This window comes from Elephas maximus, chromosome 8 (genome assembly GCF_024166365.1).
Source record: "Elephas maximus indicus isolate mEleMax1 chromosome 8, mEleMax1 primary haplotype, whole genome shotgun sequence".
In the NCBI taxonomy this organism is placed as follows: domain Eukaryota; kingdom Metazoa; phylum Chordata; class Mammalia; order Proboscidea; family Elephantidae; genus Elephas; species Elephas maximus.
In genome coordinates this window covers 47866709-47887742 of record NC_064826.1, presented here as the reverse complement: position 1 = coordinate 47887742, position 21034 = coordinate 47866709, and the positions used below count along the sequence as shown (strand labels likewise).

At 39.0% G+C, this 21034-nt stretch overlaps 1 protein-coding gene across 2 annotated transcripts in view; it reads left to right on the top strand.

Moving 5' to 3' along the window:
* MAGI2 (membrane associated guanylate kinase, WW and PDZ domain containing 2) overlaps positions 1-21034 on the top strand; it is a 1497921-nt gene that overhangs the window by 1298061 nt on the left and 178826 nt on the right. For both annotated transcript variants that reach the window (XM_049894296.1, XM_049894295.1), the window contains exons 11-12: positions 10897-10928; positions 17316-17505. In XM_049894296.1, the coding sequence (XP_049750253.1) occupies positions 10897-10928; positions 17316-17505 (222 nt within the window). The remainder of the gene's footprint in view (positions 1-10896; positions 10929-17315; positions 17506-21034) is intronic.

Here is a 21034-nt window from a genome sequence, read left to right as displayed (position 1 = left end):
AACCAAACACTTGACAGAGATTATTTGTTCTCTCCTCCAGTTTCCCTTTATAACCAGAACTCCTACACACCACCATTGATTTTGCCACTTTTAGGCACTGTGAGTAAATTTCTCCTATCCAGCCCCATCCTGACGTGGGGCAGAAGCTGGTAGTTTAGCTCCTTGATAGATCTGCCCCAGCCCTTGATAAGGATTGTGGCGCCTCCATCCCTCCCATTAAGTTAATTCCACCCCTTGTACTCTAGATACTGTCCTCTTGTTCACCTTAGGAAAAGGTTCCACCAAACTATCCTGTTTCCTCCTGAATGAGTCTTCAGATTCTCTCTGTGTTGGGGTTCCTCTTCATCTAAATGTAAGTGTGCTAATCCCACCTAAGAGAAATCTTCCCTTCACCCATATCTCCCCATAGCCTCTATCATCCTCTCTTCAACTTCATAGCTATTTCTTAGCTCCACCTCCTCACTGCCCATTCATTCATACCTACTCAAATTGAGTTCCTGCCTCTGTCTTGGCAATTAACCTACTTCCACTGAAGCCACCCATGACCTTCCAGTTTGACAAACCATTTAAAGTTTTGTTTTATAAGTATTTCTGTCCTTCAAACTTTCTTTACTTGGCTCCCTATTACTTCCCAGACTCTTCATTCATTCATCCTACAAATCCTGAGGATTTTCCTTTTCACGCTATACAGTTTCCTTGCATGATTTTAAGTTTAACCTGATACATTATATCTCCAGTCTGGACGCCTCTACTCAGCAGCAGGCAATAGAACCAACTACAACAGGACATCTACCACTGAACATCCCAAAGGCACTTCAAACTCACTTTGCCCATAACATAACTCACTGGACTGCACTCAAAGACCCCCTTTTCCTGCATTTCTTACCTCAACTAATGACATCATTATCCAGCCAGGTTTCCAAGCTAGAAGTCATCATAGATTTCATCCTTTTTTACTACCTACCTCCCAGCAATCCCAGCAAACCACCATGCCCCATCAATTCTTCTAAGTATCTTTTAATCTCTTTTTCTTTGTCTTCCTCCACTTTCACTTCATTTATTAATTCATTCACATGTATTTATTGAGATGTCTCCTGTGTGCCAGGTATTGTGCTAAGTACTAGGAATGCATTGTGAACAAAATAAATACAGTCGCTCCCCTAATGGAATTTATTCTCTAATGGAGGATGGATATGGACATTAAACTAATATTTGCACAAATATAATTACAAGTAATAATGAGCACCATATAAAAGAAAAAAATACAAGTTGAAATGAAAAATTATAATTGGGAAACTTGTTTTACAATGAAAGATCAGAGTTTTGGGTGATGAAAAGTTTTTGGAAATGGATTGTGGTGACGGCTTCACAACATGGAGAATGTAATTAATGTCACTGAATTGTACACTTAAAATTTGTCAAAATGGCAAAATTTTTGTTATATATATTTTACTACAATAAAATTATTTTAAAAATATGAAAGGCCAAGGACAACTTTCCTGAGGAAGTGATAGTTAAGCTGACACATGAGGAAGAGTTCAGAGATATCTGCGAGAAGAGTGACAAAAAACACGGCCATCAAGTCAGTTACGACTCATAGCAATAGGGGTAGGACAGGGTAGAACTGCCTCGTAGGATTTCCAAGGAGCAGCTGGTGGATTCAAACTGCTGATCATTTGGTTAGCAGTGAAACACCTAACCACTGCACCACCAGTGCCCCAGTATAAGGAAGGGTAGGCAAATAAAGGAGCTTATGCAAAGGCCCTGTGGTTAGAAAAGCCTGGCTTATTTAAGGAACTCTAGAATTGACTTGATGGCAATGGGTTTTTTGGTTTTCTTAGTGAGTGAAAGAGAGTGACTCATCAGGTAGCTGGGGAGCATCTGTGGGGCAATTTAAGCAGGGTCTGTGGGGTACTTGTTTTATCCTAAGATCTATGGGAATTCACTGAAGCATTTTCAGCAAATTCAGTAACATTTTCTGTTGCTTCAGTTCAGCAAGAGATGATGATGGGTATGGATTATAACGGTGGATATGGATTTGGAAAGAATTGGATTCGAAATAGATTTTGGAGGTAGGATAGAGTTTGGTGATAAGCAAGTGAGGGAGCAGGAAAGGTTAAAGATGACCTTCAGGTTTCTGTCTTAAAAACTTGAAGAGGCAGGCGAAGCTTACCAAAAATAGGGAACACAGAAGAGAAGGTTTGGAGGAAAGACCTAAAGTTCTACTGTAGCCGTATTGAGTTTTAGATGCTTGTGAGACACCTAAAATTCAATGTTGATTTAAAGTACCGAAACAGAAATTTACTGTCTTAAAGATGTTTCTAGAAGAGTTTATCAAAAACAAAAAGCAAAAATTAATGCTATACATTCATCATTTAAAAAAAAAAACTTTCAGAATTGAATTTTTCTATTTTCAAGTGCTAATATCCCTCCACAACTTCTCTGCCAGCTGTTTATAACGTACCATAAACCCAACAGCAGTTTTCACTCTTCATTGCCCTTAGCCTTGTTCAGAACATAAATAAAAAGCCCTTTGTAGTTGTTAATATTTTCTACAAGTCTTGTCTCACTCTGAGTCTTAGCCTCCCTGACACAATTCATCCTCTTTCAGTCCCTTCCTTTATTCTTGCTCATGGTTATTCACCTTGCCTGCTTTATTTTGAACATAACCTTTATGTAGCTGACTTTATCTGAAGATAATATGGGCAAGCTTATCCTCTTTAGGTACTCACCGAGGTTACTTAAAATGATCAGATTACTGTCTCCATAAGCAACACAGCCAGAGGAAAAAATACTCATTTGAACAACAGCTTTCTAGTGTTTAATAAGAAAAACTCTTTTACTTAAAAGATGGTTTTAAGTAAAGGCAGAGAGAATAATTTTTAAAGCATTGCAGAAAAACTCTCAGCTTGCCACAAAAAAAACAGATTTCTAGGTCAAAGATGGCAGCAATTTGAAATGTTCTTTGCAAATTGAATGCTTGGCTTGGCTAAAACACGGTGGTATGGTGTTGAAGGGTACCGCCAGCAGTGTATCTTTTATGGTTGCTTAAGGGAAAAATCATTTTCTAGCCTAGGTCAGTTTCATTAAGAAAAGTTGCCCCTTTACTGACTTCCAGTAGCTTAAATTATCTAAAGGAACTGGAGGGTTTAACCCATTTAATGAATTTTAATAAGAAATACATGAATCAGTCAAAATCCAGGAAAAAGTGAATACTATGGAGCTAGTTTTAATGGAAATTAGTTCGTTACACTGCTTGCCCCCAATTAGTGAACACTGAATTTGTGATGGGAAGTTTAAATCTATTTTCAATGCTGTAGAAAATGGGAGGGTCTTTAACTTAAAGATCAATTTCTTTAGTGGAATTTTTCTACCTCAAATTGGCCCTATCGGAAGATTCTAAAAACCCTGAGGCTTTCCGTTTGGTTTGGGAAACGTTTAAAAAACTATCTCCTTCGTTGGGAGTTTCTCAATCCCTGAAATATTTTCAGAAATATGGTAAGAATATGAGTTCCTTTTATTGCTTACAATCCTTTGTATGAAAGGATAACCTAAGAGGTGGAGGGTCTGTGGTGGGTGTCCAAGAGAGTTTCCTGTCCTCTAGCAGGATGTCACCAACCAGTTGCCATCGAGTCTACCCCAGCTTGTGGTGATCCCGTGCATGTCAGAGTAGAACAGCGCCCTGTGTTCTACTGGCTGGTTTTTGGGGAGTAAATCTCCAAGCCTTTCTTCTGATGCACCTCTGGGTGGACTGAACCGCAAACCTTTAGGTCAGCAGTCAAGCATGTTAACTGATTGCACCACACAGGGACTCCCAGCAGGATGTCACAGGGACCCTGAAATACAATTCTCTCTTTCTTGTTTTCTCTCTCACACTCACGAGACAAGCACCTGCTTTTGTTCTCCCCTTTCTCTTTTTTCTCTCTTCTTTTTTCAAGCAAAAAAAAAAAGAACACACAGCTTGTCATAGCCCGGGGCATAGAAATCCATAGTGAAACAAGTCTTATTTCAAAGGGGTTCCTACACTCTCTTTGTTGCTTAAAAAAAGAGAAATGGAAAGTGTTTCCTAACATCTCTATCATTTTTAGCAACTGTAGAATTCCCTTAAAATACATGAAACTGTAACAATAATCTTCAAAACCAGAATCATATTCTGCAGGTATTTCAATATCCTGAAAGAAAACATTTCACATCCTGCAAATGGGAATTCGATGTATCAGCGCAATTTAGAAGTATATTGAAAGACTTTATTTGGAGAAGTTCCTAGAAATTTCGGACAGTTGTCTTGGTGTTGTTCCAAGTTGAAGATATTACAATTTGGCTGTCTATAAAGTTGCTCTGCTTTGTACTTTGACCCCTTATTCAAATCGGGGTCACATTTAAGAAAGGTCATCATCTTCTTGCCCTGTGAAAATAATTTTTTTTTTTTTTTAACCAAACTACTCACAAATGCATGCCAGAAAGGGACTCTCCCTCCAGAGCTACTATAAATATATTAATATGCTTCCAGTCATCATTTTGGGTATCATGTGTCAGGAGAAGTAGGTTCTGAAAAGAGCCACTTTGTGGACCATACCACTGGGGATAATGCATTGTACTAACTGGTCATCAAGCAATTTGCAATTTGACAATGGCCACACAGAGTTTTGCATCTCACTAGGTGACACTGGTTCTGGGAGGTGAGGGCTGAGTCAAGTCTAGTGATGACAGGCAACCAACACAATTCAATGATTTGTGCAAGAAATGGAATGTTTTGGGGTTTCTCTAAAGTAAGATTCCTGACAAAATATTGAAGGGGTTGGGAGAAAAAGAAGTAATAAATATTTCCCATTTTTGTACTGAATCAAATGGATATTACCTACACTAATTGTTACCATTGTGTTAAGTTTATTTTTAGATGGTTACCGAGAACATATGTAACATTTTCCTTATGTAGGGTAGCCAGATTGAGCAAATAAAAAAACCATTGCCCATTTAAATTTGAATTTCAGATAAACAACAAATCATTTTTAGTAAAAGTATGCCCCATGCAATATGAGTGACATATACTAAAAAAAAAATTCTTTGTTTATCTGAAATTCAAATTTAACTGGACATACGTATTTTATGTGACAACTATACTTACGATTTATTAAAAATTATACTCAGTTGACATGTACAGTTTAATTTACATTTCAATATGAGGTCAGTATTGTCTTCTTTTCTCAAGTACCAGCATTTTTGTCTAAGCTATTAGCACTGTGTATCTGTTTTTCTGCCCATCCCACTGTGCTTTTAGGTGCAGAATTACAGTGTATTTTATTCTTATCTCTGATCCCAAAGAAAACACATGTTAGATATCTAATTCAGTTTTGTACTGTATATGTGTGCACCTAAATTTCCCGATTCCCAACCCCATTGCCGTTGAGTCGATTCCAACTCATATCAACCCTACAGGATGGAGTAGAACTGCCCCATAGTTTCCAAGGAGCAGCTGGTAGATACAAACTGCCGACCTTTTGGCTAGCAGCCCTGGCTTTTAACCACGGTGCCACCAGGGCTCCAAATTTCCCTATTAGAAGCACCTAAAATTTCTCATTTATTCTCTTAACTTTTTTTCTTTTGTCTTTACCCATGTTTCATTTACTTTATAAAGCATGCCTTGGGGTCTTTTGCTTTTGTTGTCTTAAGACTCAGGATTAAATAAATATGTTTGCATGTACACACGCCCACACATAGCACACACTAAGTTGCTGAGCCTAAGAGTCAATAAATGGTCATTATGACCAAAAGATCAACAGTTTGAATCCATCAGGCACTCCTTGGAAACCCTATGGGGCAGTTCTGCTCTGTCCTGTAGGGTCACTATGAGTCAGAATTGGCTGAACAGCAATGAGTTTGGTTTTTTTTTTTTTTTTGGTTTATGGAAAACATGGATCAAGTCCTTGTAAAGAAATTTTAATCCTGTAGGAGAATTATACACCTGTCTAGAGACATAGGGCAAATAAACCCGTAACCAAACCCATTGCCATGGAGTCAATTCCAACTCATAGTGACTGTATAGGACAGAGCAGAACTGCCCCATAGGGTTTCCAAAGAGCGGCTGGTGGATTCAAACTGCTGACATTTTGGTTAACAGCCGAACTCTTAACCACTATGCCACCAGGGTTTCTAGGACAAATAGAGGCCAGAAATAAACAAAAATGTAAGGGAAAAGGTTTTACTGTTACTTTGAAAAGAAAGCTTTTTTTCTATGAACTCATGTTGTAAAGATGACTGCCTTGGCTCTGAAAGGCTTAGGAAAAAGCTGTCTATATCCCTGTTCCTGTTTCTCTGTTAAAATCGGTGGTAAGGATTCTAAAAATTATAATAGTCTCAGCAAAGCAAGCCTAGCAAAATGCTTAGGATAGAAAAAGACAAGCACACCAGGCAAGATGTAACAGTTCCTGGAGGACTAGAGAAATGGTGTCCCTATGGTCAATGAGTTAAGTAATGGTAACAAAATTTACCAAGAAGTTTTTAAATAATCATGCCAAATAGAAATTATCCCACACAGGGAGAGTATGGAAGGTCACCACAACAATGTGTGTATATGAAAAACTTCCTAGATCTTAGAATTCTCATCTTGCTTCTGGGATCTATCTTCTGCCAGAAGACTTCCAAAAATAAGTTGAATAACTAGCCTGTCTCTTAAAGGATTTAAAAGTTTTGTTTGTTTTAATTGGAATAGACTAGATTTTGTAGAGGGACCATCCCCACACCACCAAAAAAAAAGTAGTATATCTTCAATATGTAATAACTTGACTAAAATTCTTATAGTATTTCTGTAGCTCTTGCAAAGAAATTGAGTGGAAAATTGGAGTTTAGTTAGATGGAAAACCTTCTGGCTTAATTAGGCCAAATTGAGTATATCCAAAATAGGTATTTTCTATTCATCTTAATTTCTATTCATCTTAATGTCAATGTTTATAGCACATTGATAAACTGCCCAAGAAATACAAAGGGTCACAAAAGTTATTAACTGTTTAAAGGAATGTATTCTGATACTACTTCTTACTACCTAAGGTTACTTCTCTGCAACAAGCAGCTTCTTTTTGACAGTGACTCAAAACAAGCAGCTAATGCTTCAGAGACCTAAGTCTCTGCAGCCCAATTTAGCATTAGAAATAGCCCAGAAACTGCCATAATGGGAGCAGTAAAAAATTCTTGCTTGGATCACGCCAGTGGTTTGAAGTCAGTTGGAATGAAACAACCTTACAAGAATGGGAAGCCAAAGTGCTTGTGATGAAAGGTAGTCAAATTAAAAAACCCTCTCTCCTTGTCTGTTCTTGACCAATCTCCATCTTATGTCATTTTCGTTCTGGTACCACAACTGCTGGTGAGTCAGATGATTATGCGCTTTCTGTGGCGCAATACTCACCTCTTAAGATAATGTTCCATGTCCAGATGACAGTGCCATGATAGAGGAACCATTTAGAGGTCCTCTCTATCAAAGCCTAAGAAACTCTCAGCAACAACCAAATGTAAAAGAGCAAATGCTCAAAATCTGTTCTGACACTCCAGGAATAAGGTGACAACACAAAGAAAGTAAAGGAAATAATGAAATGTTTGGACACCGTGAGAATACGTGAATGACATCTTTTCTTAAAAGAACAGTTGCCGGCAATTTCACACAACAGTAAATAAATTGTACACTTCAATAAAAATAATGATTAATTGGCCAACCAAAACCAAACGACATCCACTGCTGTCCAGTCGATTCCGACTCATAGAACCCCGTAGGGTTTCCAAGGCTGTAAATCTTTACGGAAGCAAACTGCCACATCTTTCTCCCACAGAGCCACTGGTAGTTTCAAACCACTGACCTTTTGGTTAACAGTAAAGCACTTTAACCACAGTACCACCAGGGTTCCTCAAAGGTTAAAAGAATTTTTTTTTTTTTCACTTTTTAACTCCTGGTTAATTGGCCAATAACCATTGCCGTCGGGTTGATTCTGACTCATATTGACCCTATAAGAAAGAGTAGAACTGCCCCATAGGGTTTCCAAGGAGTGGCTGGTGGATTTGAACTGCTGACCTTTTAGTTAGCAGCTGATCACTTAACCACTCTGCCACCAAGGCTCCAACTGGCCAATACGTTTTTAAAAATTCACTTTTTAACTCGTGGTAAAATTGTTAGTACTTGCATTTTATAGAATAAATCAAGAATATAAACGTACTTGTCTATAATTTTTACTCTCAGCTCTTCCCAAAAAAGCATGTGATTAAATCCTTATAATTAAATTATAATGAAACCACACATTAAACAGAGTTTTTTCCACTGGTTGGAAAGGGAGATAAGAGCATACAGAGTATGTGAGATAGAAAGCAAATTCTACCAAGCTCCTTAGGCAAGATAGTTATTACATTTAAGTATTAAATTTAACTCTAGGCTCCAAAAAAAGCTGAGAAACGTGATGGATTATATTGTTTTACTCTTTTCATAAAATGATTTATTAATTCTTTACAACAGTGCATTGAGGTGTAATTAGTATTTTGGCCATGCCTGAGTTGAAATGCTTAAGTGTCTAGATAATCGTGTGTCCTTATTTCTGTAGGTATTTCCTATAAATGGATTATGGTTCTCAATTGTATCTATTTTGCACAAGCCCTAATTTTAAAGGTGATAAACATAGTATGTGGCAGTTTTCAATGTTTCATTTTTACTGGGCGTTTTATCAGCGCTGGAAATCACCTAGCATCGATATGAACCAAAATGGTAGAAAAAGAGAAGATATGATGTGAAAAGAAAAGAAAAGAATTTTGTATACTAGATTGTTTAAGCTTGCTAGGGCCATTATATAGTAGTGCTCTTCCCCCTCTCTCCCACTCCACCTCCCTCTCCCACCCTTCGTTATTTTTAAGGTTCTTTTCACTGCTGTTAAAAATAATCAAAACTCATCGAAATATAAACATAAGATTTATTCTAAGCAGTTATTCTGTGTATTTATAAGCAAAAATACCTCCACCAAACCCCTTGCCATGGAGTTGATTACAACTCATGGTGACCCTATAGAACAGAGTAGAACTGCTCCATAGGTTTCCAAGGAGCAGCTGGTGGATTTGAACTGCCACTGACCTTTTGGTTAGCAGCCACTGTGCCACCAGGGTTCCATATGCATATCGTTAACCATTGCCATCCAGTGGATTCTAATAGTGACCCTAAAGGATATAGTAGAACTACCCACAGGGTTTCCAGGGAGTGCCTGGTGGATTCGAACTGTCGACCTTTTGGTTAGCAGCTGAACTCTCTAACACTACACCACCAGAGTTTATAGGAAGTCCATTTTGATTCCAAAAAAAGCCAGGTACAATGGGATTTATGAAGAGAAGAAAGCCAAACCGGTTGCAGTAGAGTCAATTCCGACTCCTAGCGACCCTACAGGTCAGAGTAGAACTGCCCCAAAGAGTTTGCAAAGAGCACCTGGTGGATTCAAAAAGGTCAGCAGCCATAGCTCTTAACGACTATGTCACCAGGGTTTCCATGAAGAGCAGAGGAGGGAGAAGTATAGAAGATCAACCATTGGCTAATCTTAACATGATTGATGGAACTCTGCCTTTCCTCTTTACTGAGATCAACTGATATCAGGTTACTTCTGGTGTGGTTGCTAATGATTTGGCTCTCCACCCACCTGCAGCCATGAAGCCCTTTGAGATTTAAATTAGGAAGTAATGGTTTGACATCTATCCTTTTCTAAGAGGATAAAACAAATTTACATTGCTGTAGAGCAGTTTCTGGCAAGCTTTTTATGGTTAGTATTTGGTTTTGTGAATAAGAAAAACCTGAAAATCAAAGTAAGATGTCTGTTATTAATTCTCTTCAACACTGCCTTTTGAAAAATTAATTCCATATAATTAAAAAAAAGAGGAAGTGATCTTTTACTTTTAATTTTTTCAATGGTATTTGAATCACAACTGGGTCAGTCCAGTCATCACACCATTTGTGATCATAGAGCTCAATACATTGTAGGGGCGGGGAGGATGCGGCTTTGATGATACATGATTCATTCAGTTAACATTTTGACCTTCTTCTTGCAAAACATTGTGCTGACACAAGGTACCAAACCTGTTGCCATCGAGTTGATTCCAACTCATAGTGACCCTAGAGGACAGAGTAGAAATGCCCCATAGGGTTTTCAGGTAGCAGCTGGTAGATTTGAACTGTTGACCTTTTGGTTAGCAGCCAAGCTCTTTAACCGCTGTACCACCAGGGTAGAAGGGTGATAAAATAGGTATGTGCTGTAGAGAAGATCTCAGTGGGGGAACAGTCACATAAAAAGAACAGAGTATGATGTAGAACATAGTCCATTGCTGTCAATTCTGACTCATAGCGACCCTATAGGACAGAGTGGAACTGTCCCATAAGATTTTGAAGGAGAAGCTGATAGATTTGAACTGCTGACCTTTTGACTAACCACCAAGTTCTTAACCACTAAAAAAACAAAACCAACCCCATTACCATGAAGTCAATTCCAACTCAGAGTGACCCTATAGAACAGAGTAGCCCCATATGGTTTTAAGGAGCATCTGGTGGATTTGAACTGCAAACCTTTTGGTTAGCAGCCATAGCTCTTAACCACCACACCACCTGGGTTCCTCTTAACCCCTAGGTCTTATACTTTGACCGCCTTACATCCACTCAAACTCAGTGCCTCAGAATCCTCTGCTGCCAAATAAGGAAGTTGTTCTTAGAATCATTAATATAATCCCAGTGAAATTATTTGAACTCCTTGATGCAAACTATACAGCCAGGCAGAATTTTTTTGTGTGTTGTTTGCTATGAATTTCAAGTGAATTACAATTATCCTAATATTATGCCACCCAGAAGTGGTAGTGTGGTATATTTTCAAAATTCAAATATTGTTTTCTTTATTACAGGTTTCTTTTCTCCATGGAAAACTCCAAAGCCTGTAAGTTGAAAATTTTACGCTTCTTTCTTTATCTCTAGTTATTAATGCAGTCTCGTTTAATAAGAGTTTCACTGGATGGCCTCCAAGTCATCTTGAGATTGTGGGAGAGCAAATTGTCTGGGTCTCTTCTTAATTCCAGGTTTCCATAAATGTGGGAATAACTCATCTTACTTTCCTGTAAAGACAATTCTGCCTGTTTTTTATATGTACTTACAACATAGATGTCAACACTGTTCATTAGGATGTACTGAAAATACTTAAGGAAACTTTTGTATTTTTCCCTATCAGAAACACTACAGTCTTTATAACACGGGAGTTTCAGGAAAAAATGTAAATAGGACAAATTAAATGGGGTCCACAAGAAATTTCACTTTGTATATATTTATATTTTAATATACACAGGACGAAATATATATATATATATATACACATATGTACTAGTGTGTGTGTGCATATATACATATTCCCCTAAACCTGACAGTCACTCAGAGTGGTGCATCTAGGTCTTCTTTAGGTACCAATGATCTCTGCCATCACCTGACATCTTTGGGCCTAGTTCTCATGAATCACTTAGAAATTTTGATACATTTTAGGAGGCTGATGAATATTAAGAATATTTTTGCAGGCTGAAGTAGGTTGATTTAGAAGCTATAGATGATCTTTACCTCCCATTAGATTGAAACTAGTAATTGCCCAGAGCTGGGACTGATTAGCTAGGATCCTATTTCTGGGTCCTTTGCCCCATCTGAAATGTCTAAAATCCCCAAACAGAAGAGCACTGTGTAGCAAAGTAATTCAAGTCAAAAACAAATCTCTAGAAACTATATCTTTCGCTTCCTTTTTCCTCTTATTTACTCTAACTACGAGGAATTGAGACTTAAGAGGCCCCTCATTTGGTCAGTGAGTATGGCATTCTTGGGTTCATTTTATGCTTCTCCCATTCCCTTTACTGAGGGAATATTTAACTATTTGATACAATTTTGTATACTTTTCAAGTTCAATAACTGGCTAATTCACCAGCTTGTCTTAAAAGTGGCTTGAAAACCACTAAAATATTACTGAGCCCCATAATATGTCTGAGATCTGGATTTCTCTCAGAGAAGAGGAAACCAGAAGCTGGAGATGAGGGACAGACACTTTAACGGCCATGGACCACTCTCACCACACGTTTTCCCGTTTAGGGTTTAGCTCATCTGGTCCGCAGAGGCATCAGCTGGAAAAGCTGGTCCTATGTGGACTTAGAAACCACTTAGTGATGGATGTGGTATTTAAAAATTGTTTAAATTGAAATTTGGGTTGACTTGACCAAATTCTACATACTTCCTTTCTTCTCACCACCAAAGTCAAATCTGTGCTCTGTGGTTACACACATCTTTATTTAATTTAGCAAGGAAACTTGCAACCTCATCATGGTGCTACAATTATGCAATCTAGCGATTTCCTTATATGTACCACATTTGTACAAATTATGCCATTTGGCATAATTACAGCATTTACTGTCATTATAGTAATTACATCCGTAGTCAATAATTCCAAAAAAGGTTTTATAGAACTCAACTTACAATTAGTCCTGAACCCATGCATCCCTACAAAAGCTAAGGCTTGGGCTTCCGGGTCCTAGGCTGAGTGAAGATAGAGGACTGTTGATTTATTGTCCTTCACGTATCTACCTAGAAACTCCCTAGGCTAAGGAGTAAAATCAGATGCAGTTTGGTATAATGGTTTAGGGTAGAAGGCATATTGCCTAGATTCAAATTTTCCTCTTCTCCTTACTAGCTATGTGATCTTGAACTAGCTGCTTAAGCTCTCAGTGCCTCAGATTGCATATCTGTAAACTGGAGATAATAATAATACCCTTCTCATGTGGTTTTTGTGAAGATAATATGAGTTAATCCATGCAAGGTGCTTAGAACAGCGCCTCTGGAGGTTAAAAGCTCAAAAATATTAAGCACTACCAGAATGGGAGCCCTGATACTGGGTAGAGCTCAATTGCTAACCAAAAGGTCAGCAGCGGAAATCCACCAGCCACTCCTTGGAGACCCTAAGAGGCGTTTCTGCTCTGTCTTATATGGTCACTATGAGCTGGAATTGATTCGGCAGCAATGGGTTTGGTTTTGGTTTTTTTTGTTGTTGTTATCAGCATAGAGAACAGACCATCTGTACATAAACCCTTAATAAATATATCACTATATAGAATAAACATATTTTACTAATTAGCTTAAGCATAAATATATACCCACAGTATATGGATTTACACCTATCTCCTCTGAAGAAGATTGATGACATCCTTGATCAGGCTAAAGAAATGTTATCCTGGGTGAGATCTTATATCCTTCTCCTGGTCCTCTATTATTCCCTAACCCTCTTCTGTCCTACCAGTCCACATCTTAAACCAACTATCTCAAGCAGGTCATTTCCTGTTTAACATACAATATACTAATCCTAACAAGTTCTCACGCTCTCCATCTGGAAGAGATCCATGTTCCTTCTTCAAATATAGACTCAAGCCAAATATCTTCATCTCCCTGACCTGCCCTGAAATAGCAAGAGGATGAGTTCAAATGACCTTAGCTTCTATAATAAGAAAACAGTTTCTAAACAGAGTATTTTATGGAGGGGAAAAAAAAATCTCACCTTATTCAGAAGCCTCCTACTCCTTGTGCCCACCTTGGAATCAGAAGCTGGAGTTTAAAAAACAAAGTAGCCACAACCATGATTGGGTTTTTCTATTTTGCTATCTGATGCCTCATTGTGGTCTGTGTGTCCACTCTGTCCAGTGAGATTTCAGTGACTGTATGCTGTCATGCACTCAGGCATTCACTCATTTACCAAGGCCAGCAGAGACACAAAGCTGTTCCCAGATCTAGAACACGACTTCAGTTCCGCTTTTCCTTATTCTAGTGAGATGCTTATAATATTGACCTAGATATGAGCATGACTGGGACTGGCCAGGAAACCCTGGTGGCGTAGAAGTTAAGAGCTATGGCTGCTAACCAAAAGGTTGGCAGTGAAAATCTACCAGTTGCTCCTTGGAAACCCCACAGGGCAGTTCTACTCTGTCCTTTAGGGTCGCTATGAGTCAGAATTGACCCGACAGCAACAGGTTTGGATTTTTGGTTTTGAGACTGGCCAGGAGAGGCCCAGTCAGAAGGCTTATTTAGAGGTAAAATCCTGGGAGTTAAAACAAACCCTAGACAGGTTCAAAGCCAGGAAGCCAGTAGGTGGACCAAGAGAAGTCGATGAACCAGGGCAAGGGGACATGTTCAGAATCTAAGCGTTTCATGAACATAGAGCAGAACGAGTAAGTACAGTATGTCCCAGTTGGAAATTAAAAATCCAGAGACCACGTTGTCTAAGAAAGTAGGGAGATGTCAATGAGCCACCCTTCAGAATGTGGGACTTCGGTCAGCACACCAGCCCTAGTGAGCAGGGTATGACCCTTGATCCCAGGGTATGTGGTTTGTTCCATGGTCTTCTGAATTGGAGCAGGCAAGCAGTTCCTTTTAAGGGAGATAGGACTGTAAGTCTACTTTTTCAGTAAATTTCATAGTGCAGTGATTTTTTGCTGTACAGTCTTTTAAGAAACCCTGACAGAGTGGCTCAAGGGTTGATGAATGTCACATTGAGAGGTTGTGAATGCCTTGCTAAGGGTGAACTGGACTCTTGACTAAGTCCCCAATGTCTGTGCTACAGAAATTGTAGAATTTGTCAATCTGCCACAGAAACTTTCTCAAACAGTACCCATAGCATTATTTGTTCTGTAGTTTCAAGACTGTTTTTTAGAAATACTAATTTTTCACTGGAAGCATGCTTGCTCCAATGACTGTACAAGGACAATACATTTACCAGGCAAGACATATGTGGGTATCAAATAACCCTCGGTGGAAGATGAGAGAAAGAAATAGATGTTTGCTGAAGCCCTATGATGACAAGTGGGATACTCAGCTACTACAACCATATGTCTAATTTATTTACTTTTTAGGATTTAGTATTTTATGTTTGGAAGCAGAGGGGAGACAGCCACAGCAGAAATGTATCCACATGGTAGATGCATCCACAAGGTTGGTTAAAATGAAAAATAATAAAGGATATGTTCTTTAACTACAAATGTGGGTCTTCCTCATCACAGCAAAGTCAGCCAGAATGGATGGTCAAAGGAACCCAGAATGGTTTCTTATTATGAGCTTTACTGTCAATTGAGTTATGAAGTGCATATTAAAAGATTTTTACTAAATCTCATTAATAGTCCCACTGAGCAAAATAATAGCTAAAACTCTAACCAAATTTGTCAGTTATTCCCCCCAGTGTGTTATTATGGAAATAAGCTTTGGCATTATAGTTATAGCTTGGTTGTGACTCAGGATTTTCCACTGACAGCCGTTGGATCTCAGATAAGCCACTTACCTTCTCTGTGCTTCAAGAGCCTATGTTTACTATAAGGGAATTGAACCAGACTAGGGGTTTTTCTTGTTAGCTATAGAATCTTTGTTTAGATGAAAGCTTGGAAAGTAGCCCATTCTAGAAAACAAATTAAAACGAAGCTGATTTTATTGAAAGAAGGGTCAGGTGACTCATTCCTCGCCTAGTTTGCTGGCCCCACCTGGACCCTTGCCACAGCCCCAGAGCTGGGGGTCATGAGGATCTCTAGTGTTACACAAGCACAGTTTAAAAAACACAGGAGTACATGGCACCTCACATCCTTTCCGGCTTTAAAATATCTGTGATTGGCAGGGCAGAGCTGGAATTTGGAGCCCTGAACAAAACATGGTCAGCATGAAAACAAAAGTATGCCAAGCTCAAAATATTATGTATGAGAACTGGCTAATAAATAAACAACAGGTGACCGAGGTTTAAAAAAATAATATGTGCCCATATATTATTCATGATTTTATTCATTCATTAATATTTTCCGAGCACTTACTATGTGTTAATGCTACCACAGTAAGAAAGATGAAACCCTGTCCCCACTCTGATCTACTTGAAGGGGCACAGGGAGGCTCAGAATTGCAGCTGGATGTGATGAGTGCTGTAGGAACGCCCAGTAGGGATATGACAGTACCCTAACCAGGCATGGTCAGCACAGACCTTCTAGAGGAAACTAGTAGCCAGGTAAAATGAGGAAGGGGTATGGAGGAATGGAACACAGTAAACTTTCCAGGTAGGAGGAGAAATAAAGTATGCAGAGGTGAGAGAGAACCTGGTAGATGCCAGAGAATGAGAGGGGAGACCACTGAAGATGCAAGAAAGGTGAACAGGGCTGGGTCATGAGGAATCTGCCGTGCCCCAAGGCCGAGTTTGGTATTTTTCAAGGGCCATGATGACCTTGTATGGAATTTTAAGCAAGGTGGTGACGTAACTAATTTTATGCACGCCAGGTATGTTTACAGCACAAAGGCAGATGTTGAGTGTGAATGAGGAATTAGTTGATTGTTGAATGAAGGTATAATTGGCTGTGCCAATAGGTGGCCTCAGCAAACCTGTTTCCTCCTTGATAAAAAGGTGATGTTAGTCCCCGCATTTTGTACTTCATGGTGCTATGGTGAGAATCAAAGACAAGCATGGTTGACGGGGAAGTACTCTGCAGATCCTTGATAAATTATCGTAACAGCAATAGCAGGAGCAGCAACTTGGGGGAGAAACCATCAGATAGAAGTAAATGGGTCTTAACAGAGGACTTCAAATAATTCATAAAATCCAAATAGTTGTATAAGTATTTATAAACTGTACGAAAGTGGTTCATTATTCAAGTATAGGAAGTTTTGGGGATATGCATCGGTATCAAATGAATACTTGCAGACTACCCTATCTTCTGTTTTGGTAAAAAAAAAAAAAAGTAATGAAACTTTCTTGAAGATGAAACAATACTATATATTACACATAAGTTATCTTGTGGTACATGTTATCTTTATTTTATAGGGGGAAAAAAACAGACTCAGAGAGATTATGTGATTTGCTGAAGATTACCAGCAAATAGGTGACAGGCTGTATAAATTTATATTCAAAAGCCAGGCATGCTTTATTTATAACAGTCTATGGTACTTTATCATATAGAGCTAGCATCTTTTATTTAAAGCACTTATACCAAAGTTTTAAATGTTTTATGGAAGAAAAGTCCACGAGTGAACAAAGTCTAACTTTAAAGGTGACTGTTGTGGTATTAGAGCCCTGGTGGCGCAATGGTTTAAGAGCTACTGCTGCTAATCAAAAGGTTGGCAGTTTGAATCCACCAGCCTCTCCTTGGAAACAGTTCTACGCTGTCCTATAGGGTCGCTATGAGTCAGAATCAACTCAATGGTTTGGTTTTTGGGGGGGTTTGGTATCTGACAAAGGAAATAGCAAGAAAGAATGCACCGTCAGTCATTTTCTCTGATCTCTTGCACTTTTCAGATAATGGACCGATGGGAGAATCAAGGCAGTCCTCAAACAAGTTTATCTGCTCCGGCCATACCGCAGAACCTGCCCTTCCCACCTGCCCTTCACAGGAGCTCGTTTCCTGACTCAACAGAGGCCTTTGACCCAAGGAAGCCTGACCCATATGAGCTCTACGAGAAATCTAGAGCCATTTATGAAAGTAGGCGTAAGTGAAAGCCACATAAAGCAAGGGGATGTTAATGCTAACTGAAGTCCTGCCGAGGGTATATGTTGAGGCTAAAACAATCTGGCAGGATTTTATATTCTGAGATTGAAAAGCATCTCAAAAGTAAACGCAGTTGGTGTAGCCTTTTCTTAAAAAGGCTGTCGACTAAAAAATAAGCATATATCTTTTGGTTTTAAATTGTATTTCCTCCTTTTTTTTTTTTTTCCTCAAGCCCCTGAGGAGAATCAGAATTTTTCTTGTTGCTGTTGCTAGTTTGTTTAAAAGTCACCAAATAATAGGAAGAAATGTTTGGGAATTTTATTTGTTGAATCTAATCTTGAGTCTAAAGCTTAGATTTTTCTTTGAATGAAGACATTGAAGAGTTATGGCCTTGAGTAAAATATCAGCCAAGTCCTTCCAACTCACAATCGTGAAATCAACTGGTTCCAAAAGCATTACGGAGCCAGGCTCCAATCATTTCCACTGGAATCTTCCCCTTCCCATTTAATGCAATGGGGTCCATTTAGAAGTGCAGTCTTAAGATATCATTTAGGCACTTGTCACCCTATTTAAAGGTTTTCTAAAATTATTTCATAGCACTTTATAAATATTGGAAAACAACTTTTTAACATCACACATACATTTATTGTGCATCTTTTCACCATTTTCCAGGTCACCTCCTGCCACATGGTAGAGGACAGGAATTTGAATGACACGAGTGTGTAATCTATGGAGGGCAATACAAAGTATAATAAGAACCTGAGTAAATGATGGAGCAACCTGGTCTAGTGAGAAGGGTTTAGTCCCTGGTGTTCCCATTTATGGTCTGCTGATTTCCTTTGGCGTTCAGCTGGTGTCTTGTTTCCAACTTTATCATCTGAAGCACGAATAGCAAGTTTTAAATTGTGTGTGATCTCAGAGGATCTCAAATCTGCTTACTCTTTTGATGAGCCCAGGGGCTAAGGATTATGCACCCAGCTGGTAAAGGGAAAAGCAGACATAATACCTTTCCCCCATCCTCTACAACTCTTGGTAAAAGTAATTTTGATCGATAAAATAGGTAGGACAGCAGGCCATTGAGAAATCATTCCCATCAAAATGAATCCCGTTTATTTCTTTAAATAATGGGCTACATCTGGGCTGCTGTACTTTATTCTTCCCCCTCTGGATGAAAAACTGAAATATTTTTAAAGGGCTGTATAGGTAGACTGCCTTTGCTTTGACAGAGTAAAAACAAAGTAAGCATTTTTAGCTGGATAATGTAGGATATGAATACAGGATATCGATGCTCGGGAAACTGAAAAAAAAAACAGTTGAGACGATTTTAGTATAGTTCTTAATACTCTTCTGCATCAGGACTCAAGTATTTGCTGAATACCCACTTTGCTCTCAGCACCATGAGGAGATAGCAAATATTCCCTGCTCTCACAAGTTTAACAGAGCAAACAAGAAGAATGAGTGGGAACAGGTAGAGATCAAGATACAGTGGAGGTTCCAATGTGGAAGGTGCAAATGCATGGCAAGGTTAAAATAGCAGCCATGCATCCCTGGCTTGTTTAATTTTTTGGTAACGTTTTTGGGAGTATCAAGCAATGCTTCCTCATGTTCTTTGTCCCTTCTCCAGGCATTTGCTCCCATCCTTTTGCAGTCTCCTGACCTATGCAAGGCTTGATTATTCAGGACAAATCCAGTGTTGGTATTTATTCTTAGTCTTCACTTTGTGGTTGTCTGATATTGTTGTACATCCCGTTTCTAAACATGAATTGTGCACGGCCTTTATTTCAACTCTCAAACATTTCCTCTGATTTCTTTTACCAGCCTCTGCAATGCCGTTTCTGTTCACTGCCTTTCCCCTCCTCCCCTTGTGACAAACCAAGCAAATGAATCCTCCTGATTTCCCATAACTATCTTTTTCAGTCCTTTTCTGGGAGCCCTTTATCTGCATTGCATCCACAGCCACATGAACAACAAATATCCTGGCTCCCCACCCCATCCCCTGCACCTCCACCAGTGCCCTCACTTCTACTGCCCTTACCCTGCTCCATTCTTGGTTTTGTCAGCTGTCTCTAATGTTTCTAAGGTCACAGCCATGTTTTCAGGGTCACAACTCTTAGAAAGCAAAAGCGGGCAAACTCGTTTCCTTTCCCCATTCTTCTTTTTCATATCATGTCATTTCATAACACTCAGTGGAGTGTGAATGAAATACAGAAATCATGTCAAGGTAAGAAAAGTTCTACCCCTGAAGAATAAGGAAAACATAAAGTACGATGCCACTTATCCAGTCTGTCTGCTCGTGAACATGCGAACGTCTTGAAAGGATAAGACACTTTGCCTTCTGCATATTTCCTGTTTGCAAGTATGAAAAGGTTTGCACTTGTCGCCATATTTGAAGGCCTTCTAAAATTATCTCATTGTACTTTAAAAATACTAGAAAACAAAGTCTTCAATATTTCACATGCATTCATTGTGCATCTTTTTACCATTTTACAGATTATCCCCTCTGCATGTTAGAGGACAGGAATTCTCTCATTTAAATTTTTAGAATACTAAAAAATAATTTTTTTTAAACAATGAGGGAAAAGCACAGTCTTAATTCTCATCATCTTCAAATAGACTTTTTATCATTTTATCCAACAACCATAAAATGTGTGCAACCAAACAAAAGACCTAGATTCAAAATTTTCCTTGCAAGCCATTCTTATTCCTTTGATTCAGGTGCATAACATTTAGGTTTAGCTTTATCTATTCTTGTGTCCCCCAACTCTTCCTTGGGGGGAAAATCATTGTGACCAGGGAAAGTGTTTAAGAGAATCCTAACCAAGGCTTCCTAAACCAAGTGCTCTGACATTTTCCCTGGCCTGCAGCAGTCCCATGGTATCCTCCCTTACCACTGAGTCTAAAGCTAGAGAGACTTTGGTATTTACATTCACAATTGGGTTGGAGAGACCAAATGAGAGAATGCACCTCCACCCACAAGCCTCTGCTGTACAGAGCTGCAGAATGTTTTGTATATCAAGGCTGTCAAGAAATGTTGGGATTTAAGTCACCAGTCCCCTGCAAATGATGGAAATTTATCAAATGGTATGAATGCTGCTGTGCCTCATTTGACTCATAATTAGATTATGCTGACATTTTAATGTGCATGCAGAGGACATCTTAATAAAGATGTATTCCTGAAAAAAAGTTGTGATTTTAAACAAATGAAGACAACCGTAGACTCCTAGGGCCACGTGCAATAGGACATGACAGGTACATGCTTATGAGAGGAAAGCTAGAATCCCCTCCCACCTTCCTGAGGTCTTATGATAAGGTAGGACTGAAGAAATACAGAGAGAGGAAGAGTCTTCTACCCAGCAGGCAGGGTGATGCCTCTGACTCCAGAGCATCAAGCAGAATGCCTAGAGATGGCACCTCAGGCTCCACATTAATCAGCAAGAACTGAGACACTCAATATGTGGCTAGAACTCTGCTAGGCACTCCGTAAAAGAAACACCATGAGAAATAATAATCTTTGTTCAAAAGAAGCTTA